The 10,523-nt window shown below is 46.7% G+C and overlaps 1 protein-coding gene across 4 annotated transcripts in view; it reads left to right on the plus strand.

Moving 5' to 3' along the window:
- The window catches only part of tspan11 (tetraspanin 11), a 74,187-nt gene extending 63,664 nt beyond the window's left edge, over positions 1-10,523 (plus strand). For 3 of the 4 annotated variants that reach the window (XM_043709831.1, XM_043709832.1, XM_043709833.1), the window contains 2 exons: positions 3,789-3,875; positions 5,367-5,796. In XM_043709831.1, the coding sequence (XP_043565766.1) occupies positions 3,789-3,875; positions 5,367-5,447 (168 nt within the window). In that variant the 3' untranslated portion in view covers positions 5,448-5,796. Of the gene's footprint in view, positions 1-3,788; positions 3,876-5,366; positions 5,797-7,571; positions 7,590-9,923 lie in introns of those variants that run through there. The other variant, XM_043709834.1, reaches the window with a different exon arrangement.

Raw genomic sequence — 10,523 nt, forward strand, 5'->3', positions numbered from 1 at the left:
TGATCAGGGAGAAGGTAGGGCGATCAGAGATAGCGGAGGGAACTAGTGAGTGGAGTCTGAGCAGATGGGGTAGACTTAAGTGAGTTTTTTGCTTCAGTTTTCACCAAGGAAAGGGAACTTGTTGTAAATGAAAACTTAGAGGAGCTGGGATACAGTGTTGATCAGATCAAGATTGATGAAGTTGATGTGCTAGAAATTTTGGCAAACATTACAATTGATAAGTCCCCAGGGCCAGACCAGATTTATCCTAGGCTGCTCCGGGAAGCGAGAAAGGAGGTTGCTAAGCCACTGATGAGGATCTTTGCCTCCTCACTCTCCACGGGAGTCATACCGGAGGATTGGAAGGAGGCGAATGTTCTACTTTTCAGGAAGGGTAATAGGGAAATCCTTGGCGTTTACAGACCAGTCAGTCTTACGTCTGTGGTCAGCAAAATTGTGGAAAGAATTCTGAGGGGGGATACAGGGAGATTTGGCTATCTGGATTCAGCATTGGCTGGCTGACAGAAGGCAGAGAGTGGTTGTAGATGGACAGTATTCTGCCTGGAGATCAGTGTTGAGTGGGGACCCGCAGGGCTCTGTTCTTGGGCCTCTGCTCTTTGTAGTTTTTATAAATGACTTGGATGAGAAGATTGAGGGGTGGGTTAGTAAATTTGCCGATGACACAGGGTTTGGAGGTGTCATCGATAATATAGAGGGCTACTGCAGGCTGCAGCACGACATAGACAGGATGCAGAGCTGGGAAAGACACAGAGGCTTTGGAGAGGGTGCAAAGAAGGTTTACCAGGATGCTGCCTGGACTGGAGGGCTTGCCTTATGAAGAAAGATTGAATCAGCTCAGACTTTTTTCTCTGGAGAGAAAGAGGAAGAGAGGAGACCTGATCGAGGTATACAAAATAATGAGAGGAATAGATAGAGTCAATAGCCAGGGACTTTTCCCCAGGGAAGGATTGACTGGTACAAGGAGTCATAGTTTGAAGATACTGGAAGGAAGGTATAAAGGAGACATCAGAGGTAGGTTCTTTATGCAGAGTTGTGAATGCATGGAATGCGTTGCCAGCTGATGTGATAGAAGCGAAGTCATTGGGGACATTTAAGCGACTGCTGGACATGCACATAGATAGCAGTGAGTCGCAGGGTGAGTAGGTTAGTGACTATATTTTACATTAGGATCAAGTCTCAGCACAACATGGTGGGCCTAAGGGCCTGTTCTGTGCTGTACTTTTCTATGTTCTATGTTATATAACTTCTGCCCAGTGAGAAACCCAATATTTCATGTATCCAACACAGCAGGGTGTGCCACAGGTAGTTCTGTTGTTGCTGCTTTGTCTTAATTGCGTGGCAGTTTTAAACAACGCATCAGTTCACTTGCACTGTCACTTTGTCAGTCCCTGTCCAATAGGAGGAAGTTAGCCTATCCCATTGGCCAGCTCTAAACTCAGTTGGTGTACGGCGCGTGGAGTCAGCCTGAGGTTCAAGAGCATGGAACTATGGGAACGGTCAAAGGGAGGGAGGGTAACTGGGTCAAAGATCCAGAGTCTCGGTCCGTGGCCAGTTCAGGTGAGTGGTAGGATTTGTCCACGGTAATGTACTTTCTGCAGGCAACTTATGTCTGGGGCTGTTGTGCAGCAGAGAGAATGGTCACAATGACTAGGACACAGTGTGGTAAGATGGGAGGTGGAAGCTGAGGGTTGGGGAGCAGAGGGTCAAGGAATACAGGGCACTGGTGGCCTTGATCAGTGGGACCTGGATGGTGAGGGGCTCCAGAGACACAATGTTAGAGTGAACGGTCACTGAGAAGCTCAGCAGAAATGGGAGGGTGGATGGGACCATGAACTGGTGAGGCAGGAACAGAACGGGCCAACTCGAAGGGTGAATTTCAATGTCTTCCAAAATAACGGCGACATTCCTGTTTAATTTCTAAAGGGTTTCACACAGAGTGAGAGGGGGTTTCATTTGGTGGGAGTGCAGGGTTTCAACTTGGATTTCCTGGTCATCTGAAGGGACTACGTATTAATCAGGAGCCCAGAGGGTGGAGGAAGCTGCAACATAACCAGCAACTCAACACAAGGCAGTCTCACATTCTGACATGTTTCCATGAATTAGTGGAGGAAGAGCACATTGTGGCTTGATTACTATCTTCTGATGTCTCAGTTATGCAATAAGCAATTCCGTTTGTTTGTAGCGAACAGGACCCTGCATTTGCAATGTGTGTCTCTTTTCAGCAATATACAAGTTATTTAATTTCACCTGACTGTGCATTAGTATCCTGAGGCTTCTAATGGTCTCCACAACCTTCCAGATTGACCAGAGGGCGAGTTTGTCAGTCACCTCAGTTTTATTGAGGACGAGGTCAAGCAAGTTATTTCCTGATGTTGGTTACATCATTACCTGGCAAAGGGCCCATCTGGCATCTGGGCCTTGGGGTGGTAATTGAACCACTGATTTATTTGATCTGAGGTTTTCTCAAGTGATGCTCAACATTGGTGAGATGCAAAAGTTAGAAATGATCACAAGGTTTGCTTGGTTGAATTTCTCACGAGATATGATGGATTAAGTCTTTTTGTTGCAGTTGCTTTGTATTGATTGTTTGGAAGGTCGCTCAAGGCTGGCTGGAAAGATTCTGATTGTCCACATGGAGTGTTACTGGAGTAAGATGTAATAAGAGTAGGTATTCCATTTAATACTTCATTGCCAGTCAAGAATCATAACCATCTGAGGCTAGAACAAGGAGGCACAGTTTAAGAATGAAGGGATATGCCTTTGAGATGGAAGTGAAGAAAATTTGTTTTCTCTCTTGAGTCTTTGCAATGGACTTCCCCAGACAGTCATTAGATATTTTTTAAAGACAGAGATAACTCAGAGGTCAGTCAATAGATGCTTGATGAGACCTCAATTAGATCAGTCATGATCTTTATTGAATGGCAGAGCATACTTGAGGGGCTGATTGGTCTGTTCATTTTTACCGTACTACCACACCCATGACCAATGGTACTATTCCCTGCGGGACCGCTCTTGTGGTCCAGTGGTAGTGTCCCTAGCCTTGGCCCAGGATGCCTGGGTTCAAATCCTACCTGCTCCAGAGGTTAAATTAAAACTAGTCATCATTGAATGCAGTGCAAAGGAATAATTTGAAATGCAGGTCAATGTTCTTAGCCACTTAATAATGCATAGGACAGGAAATAGCTCAGTGTAAATGAATACTTTGCATTTCCTAATTTGGATTACTTTAATTTTAAACTATCAGTTAATGGTCATTTTATGAAACGTCTAATCACAATGTCATGGAGGTTTATCCTTCCAATTCTGGACATATGCTGCTCCTGAGGGCTGATTTTTACCCAGTCTCATGTTCCTTTCATTCTGAACACTTCAGTCAGCAACCATTCATTTTATTTGTCAATGTTCAAATCGCATCGATCACCACTTCATGGCAAATCACTGATTTGCTATAAATTTCCCTCTAATCTCTCCCTTAATGTGGTTTTCCTGACCTCCCTTTCGCCTGTTAACTCTCTGTCCTTAATTTTTTCCTTCAATGTTCTTGAACTCAATGAAAGAAACCCAAGCTGTACAGGATTTCTAATCCCTCACTGCTGATACCTTCCTGACTGGGTTGCACTCCATCTGACCTTACAGCAAGATGCCACAGTGTTCCCAAGGTTTCCTACTCCTTTTGTCTTTGACATTTCCATTTGAGAGTTCTGGGAATATAACCGATTCATTCTTAGCAGCTAAGCTTGCATGAACCGCAGCAAATGGGTATTTGATGTTGAACGTGTTGTTTGCAGGGTGGATGCATTACCATATTAGAACAGACCCTGGCAGAAAACACCCTGATCATTGGAGCAGTTGGCATTGGTGTAGCTTGTCTTCAGGTGAGTCCCCTCGTCATTCTTGGGATGTCACTGGCAGTAGTTCTTTCACTGAGTGCATTGAGGTGAGGATGGTGGTACTGAGAGGAAGGACTGGGGTTCCAATCCACCATGTTTGTGTATTATCTCCAGCACCTGTTCTGGTCAAACTCTCCTGCAGTAGGTGTGTGCCCACACTGCAGACCCAGCCTGATACCCCTGTGATTGGGGTGTGCCCACACTGCAGACCCAGCCTGATACCCCTGTGATTGGGGTGTGCCAACACTGCAGACCCAGCCTGATACGCCTGTGATTGGGGTGTGCCAACACTGCAGACCCAGCCTAATACCCCTGTAATTGGGGTGTGCCCACACTGCAGACCCAGACTGATATCCCTGTGATGGGGGTGAGCCCACACTGCAGACCCAGCCTGATATCCTTGTGATTGGGGTGTGCCCACACTGCAGACCCAGCCTGATACCCCTGTGATGGGGGTGAGCCCACACTACAGGACCAGCCTGATACCCCTGTGATTGGGGTATGTCCACACTGCAGACCCAGCCTGATACCCCTGTGATGGGGTGAGCCCACACTGCAGACGCAGCCTGATCCCCCTGTGATTGGGTGTGGCCACACTGCAGACCCAGCCTAATACCCCTATGATTGGGGTGTGCCAACACTGTAGACCCAGACTGATACCCCTGTGATGGGGGTGTGCCCACACTGCAGACCCAGCCTGATCCCCCTGTGATTGGGTGTGGCCACACTGCAGACCCAGCCTGATGCCCCTGTGATTGGGGTGAGCCCACACTGCAGACCCAGCCTGATACCCCTGTGATGGGGGTGTGCCCACACTGCAGACCCAGCCTGATACCCCTGTGATTGTGCCCACACTGTATATCCAGACTGATACCCCTGTGATGGGGGCATGCCCACACTGTAGACCCAGACTGATATCCCTGTGATGGGGGTGTGCCCACACTGCAGACCCAGCCTGATACCCTTGTGATTGGGGTGTGCCCACACTGTAGACCCAGCCTGATACCCCTGTGATGAGGGTGTGCCAACACTGCAGACCCAGCCTGATATCCTTGTGATGGGGGTGTGCCCACACTGCAGACCCAGCCTGATACCCCTGTGATGGGGGTGTGCCCACACTGCAGAGCCAGCCTGATACCCCTGTGTTGGCCTCCTTTGGTGCCAGAATAAATTCAATGTCTGAGCCTCCACTGCAGTTCATGGGCTGCATTGAAGTGGGTAACCCAACAAAGTATCAATCTCCAGTCAGTTAAGCTCCTTCATCAGCTGGGTGATAGCAATGATAAGTGACCCAGTAAATAAATTTCAGATTGTAATGCACTTGAGCTGGTGTGGTTCAGGCAGGTTTCGGTTTTGGATGTTTACCTGACCTGTTATTTAATATGCTGGGCACTGGTTGCATTTTTCAGCTGCACGCTGTAACTATGGAGATTGTTAAGTGGTTAAGTTCTAAAGCTGTGTTTCTTTGTCTTGCAGCTGATCGGGGCGGTCATTACAGCTTGTTTCATCTGTGCACTCATCAGAGAACAGGAAGAGGAGGAGTACTCTCAGACCTGATTGGCCAGTCACTAGCCTGTGGTTGTTTGCTTGCTTTGAACCAAAGTTGCTCTCAATCCCCTTCTCACAGCTACTCTGACCCCGAACCTCCTGTCCCCACATCGTTGCTGTTGAGTTGCAATTGTTTGATTTCCACGGCCAACTTTCTTTGAACATGTCACCATTAGAACGAAGTGAATCTCTTCCGTGATATAGAGATAAACATATGTTTAATGACACCCATCCTGGTATTTCTCTCCTTTTGATCTCACTCAGAGCAAGCAGGCTATGGTGGGACTGTATAAAATGCTGGTTAGGCCACAGTTGTAGTAGAGTCCTATAGCAGGGAAACAGACCCTTTGGACCAACCAGTCCATGTTGACCATGTTCCCAAACTAAACTAGTCCCACCTGCCTGCCCTTCTCCCATATCCCTCCCAAACCTTCCTATTCATGAATGTACCCAAATGTCTTTTAAACATTGTAACTGTTCCCATGTCCACACTTCCTCGGGCAGTTCATTCCACACTCGAACCATTCTGTTTAAAAGCTATGGTCACTACATTACAGGAGGGATGCGTTGGCGCAATAGAGGGTGAACAGGAGATTTACCTGGGTACTGCCCGGGATTGGAGAGTCTGACGGGGGGTAAATGAGTGTGCGAGGCCGGGGTAGACCAAGTGATGTCTACATTAACAATGTGAAGGTGGGGAGGGAACAGTACAAGCAGGATGGGGAGGGAGGGGGAGAATGAGGAGCTCAGTGAGGGCAGCTGGAAGATGGGGAGTGGGAAGATGAGAAGGAAACCAGGATGGGAAGATGAAAGGAAGTCTAATAGGAATGAGTGGGCATGAGGTCAGGGAAAGATGTGAGGAGAGGGAAGATGAACAGAGAGGGAGATGAGGAGATGGTGAGCCTTGGGGAGAGGGAAGATGCAGGAAGAGATGAGAGGATGGGTAATCTGAAGGGGGGAGGGGAGGGGACATGACAGATGGAGGTTATGTGGGGGAGAGAAGATGTGGAGGAGAGAGATGAAGCAAAAGGGAGATGTGGAGTTAGGGAGAGATGGAGGGAGAGTTGAGGAGTTGGAGTTATAGGTGGGAGGTGAGGGAAGCAGAAATAATGGTGGAGCTGGAGGGAGAGATGAGGGAATGGGGTGATAAGACGGGTAGCGGATGAGAGGAAGAGACATGAGGGATGAAGGGATGTGGGAAGACGGGAGAAAAAGATGAGGGGAGACAGAAATGAGGAAAGCAGGGAGCTGAGGAGAATGGGTGATGGGGGCTGGAGTTAGTGTTGGGGTGGCAATGAGATCAGGGGAGAGACTGAGGGAAAAGGAGAAGGTGGAGAAGTGCCTTTTCCCAATAAGGAAATTTCTGATCAGACTGTTAATAATCTCTGTGAAAAAGCTGGAGTATTTTAAACAAAATGCACTCCTACCCACCCCCGCCAAACTTTTATTTCAGTCAACCCATGTCTAAAACCGGAGAGAAAATAGAAAAGCCTGTTTGATTTGAGAATGAAGTTCTTTTTTGACTTTGACAGGATCACCACAGAACGGTGCAAACTGAGATTGTGGTGATATCAGTGGAGTTCCCTTTGCACACTCTGGCTCTATGTTCCAGTGTGTAGGAACGCAGCACCGGTTTCACATGCTGTTCTTACAGATGAACGCAAGCATGGGTCAGTATCACCTCCAAGTCCAAGTTATCTTTTGGACAGTCACTGAACAAAATCATCTCAAGGTTTGGAGATTAAAAGTGAAATGAGTGAATTATTTCAATCCGTTTTGGCTCAGCCCCAGGACGTATTGATCTCAGATACTGGAGGAAAGCTGGGAGGTGGACAGCATGACCTTTGATCCATGACCCATGGCCACCATTGGCCCTACCACTGATTAATATTGGTTATATGTCAATGCACGACCTGCTACATTAACCATATGCAATACTGTATTTGTGTGGGACTTGTGGATGATGCATGTTGTTCAGTGATGGTCCAAAAATACAGCCAAACATCAGGGAAGCCCCCCCAGTGCCGAACAAATGTTCCCTGTTTTCTGTCTTAACCGAACAGTTCTGTCAATGCTCTCAGTGTAATTGTAATTTTCCACCACATGCTTCACATCTTGGATGGCTTTCTGAAGAGGATTCTCATCATACGAGTGAGTTTACTTTAACCCTCTCCACATTAACTATTGCTGGTACTCCAACTTCTCTACAGTACCCAATCCAGACTGCTCACCCTCAGGAGAGTGACCAATCATGGCTGTTGTAGCATGGGGTGATAATGAAGCACTAGGAACCAGTGGAAAGCTTTCTCAAGAAGCCAACATAGGCAAGGTGGACTGAATGGTCACTTTCTGTGCTGTATAATAGATTATTCCTGCCTAAAACACTGTCTCAGTGTGGTGTACTGAGGGAGTGCTGCACTGTCAGAGGGTCAGTAATGAGGGAGTGCAGCATTGTCAGAGGGTCAGTGCTGAGGGAGTGTCGCACTGTCCGAGGGTCAGTACTGAGGTAATGCTGCACTGTCTGAGGGTCAGTACTGAGGGAGTGATGCATCATCAGAGGGTCAGTACTGAAGGAGAGCCGCACTGTCAGAAGGTCAGTACTGAGAGAGTGCCGCACTATCAAAGGGTCATTGCTGAGGGAGTGCTGCAGCGTCAGAGGTTCAGTACTGAGGGAATAGTGTACTGTTAAAAGGTCAGTACTGAGGGAGTGCTGCATTTTCAGAGGGTTAGTGCTGAGAAGGTGCTGCATTGTCAGAGGGACAGTACTGAGGGAGTGCTGCACTGTCAGAGGGTCAGTACTGAGGGAGTGCTACATTGTCAGAGGATCAGTACTGAGGGAGTAGTACACTGGTGGAGGTCAGTGCTGAAGGAGTGCCGCGCTGTTAGAGGGTCAGTGCTGAAGTAGTGCTGCACTGTCAGAGGGTCTTTGCTGAGGGAGTGCTGCACTGTCAGAGGATCAGTGCTGAGGGAGTGCTGCACTGTCGGAGGATCAGTGCTGAGGGAGTGCTGCACTGTCGGAGGATCAGTGCTGAGGGAGTGCTGCACTGTCAGAGGGTTAGTGCTGAGGGAGTGCTGCACTGAGGGAGGGTTGGTATTGAGGCAGTATTGCATTGTCATTCAGCACAAATAACTTAGGGAAGGTGATAGCCTAGTGGTATTATTGCTGCACTGTTAATCTAGAGAGCCAGGAGATGTTCTGGGGGACTAGGTTTGAATCCTGCCATGGCAGATTGTGGAATTCAAATTCCACAAAACATCAGGATTTAAGAGGCTAATGATGACCATGAATCCATTGCCAATTGTCGGGAAAAACCCATCTGGTTCACTCATGCCTACATGTGACTCCAGACCCACAGCAATGTGTTTGATTATTAAGTGCCCTCTGGGCTATTGGGGATGGTCAATAAATGCTGGCCTAGCTAGTGGTGGCCACACCCCTTGAAAGAATGAGTAAAAACAACAAAAATAAGTGAAATGTGTGTGAGGTTGCTTTATGCAACTTTAATGATTTTTAGATTACATCATTGAGCAGGCTGGAATATGTAATTGGCTCTCAATGTTTCAGGATGTCCAAGTACTCAAAGGTGAAACATGTATTTTTGTCCTAGTTTCGAGACTGAGAATTTAATTCCTTTCAGTCACGTTGTTGACCCAGCAGATCCCCTGTTTTGATCCAGAATTTCATTGAGTTACCATTACAGAACTAGGCTAATCTTTGATCTGAAGTCACATGACATCACCAGACAAAGGGGCAGTACTCCTGAAATGCTGTGATTTCAAATAAACCTGTTGGACTATAACCTGGTGTCTTCTGGCTTCTGACATTGTCCACCCAGTCCAACACTAGCACCATCAATCTTTGATCTTTTCATGGGCATTGATGGAGTTTGTTGGCTTTCCATTATTGCCATTGAATGGAGGGTAATTAAGGCCATGTTTGTGTGGGCCAGGAGCTGCAGGTAGCCTCGACTATATTTACTTCTCTATAGGCCATGAATGAACACAATGGGTTTTTAACAACAATCAGTGATAGCTTTGTGGTCACCATCGCTTACATGAGCTTTCAATTCTAGATTTATTCATTGAATTCAAATTCCACCAGCTGCTGTATGAGCCAACCTTCCCAGAGTGGCATTTGATTTACAGTTCAGTGATAATCACTGCTATACCATAAACACCCTCTATTCTGGCGCAGCTGCTGTTTATACCGCACCATCACTGCAGCCCCCCACGCTACTCTAATCTCACTCCATTCATCTATCCCCTTATTCTTTTCCACTCTGTGTGGTTCTGCGGTATCCCTTTATCTGTAACTATGTTACTCACCTCAAACACTTGCTGCAGTAGTGAATTCCTCATTCTGGGTTCTGGCTACCCCACCCCCTATTGACCAGCATAGTATTTAGCTTTCTATAGTAAAGGATTTCTACCGTGTCAGTCACATATTGCATATGTAAATTTAGTTCTTCTGCTCTTATTTTACAGATTTGGGGAGTTACGTTTCATTTGCGGTTTTTACAGAAGAACAAAAATGGACCAGCGCTGACCATCTATCCCCTTCACTTTGACTGTATACTCATTGCTGAGAAGTTCCTTCAGACCAAGTTAAAATTTATTGAAGCGTTATATCGATGTGTGGGAATGCTGAGACAATATAATTTATAAATCATTTATAAACCAACCTGCTTTGCTGACCTTGTGTGCTGCTGTACCCCTGGCTAAACCTTCGCTTTAATGAAGATGTTGCCAGATGGCTTTGGTTAAAATTTAACCTGAGATCCAGTCTTGCTAAGGATCTGTTGTACTGACTGCATCAGATAGAACCTGTATGCTCACTTATTGATTTCAATACAAATGTGAAAGAGAATGTGTGTAAAGAGTTAATTTCACATATTGAAATTGTTGTTAATCTCATCTCTGGACTGATTTCCTTTTTAACTCACTCATGGGATATGGGTTTCACTGGCTGGGCCCACATTTATTGCCCATCCCTAATTTCTGTTGAGAAAGTAGTGGTGAGCTGCCTTCTTGAACCGCTGCAGTCTATGGTAGCCCCATAATGCCCGCAGGGAGGGAATTCCAGGA

The sequence above is a fragment of the Chiloscyllium plagiosum genome, chromosome 19 (assembly GCF_004010195.1).
Source record: "Chiloscyllium plagiosum isolate BGI_BamShark_2017 chromosome 19, ASM401019v2, whole genome shotgun sequence".
NCBI classification, from domain to species: Eukaryota; Metazoa; Chordata; class Chondrichthyes; order Orectolobiformes; family Hemiscylliidae; genus Chiloscyllium; species Chiloscyllium plagiosum.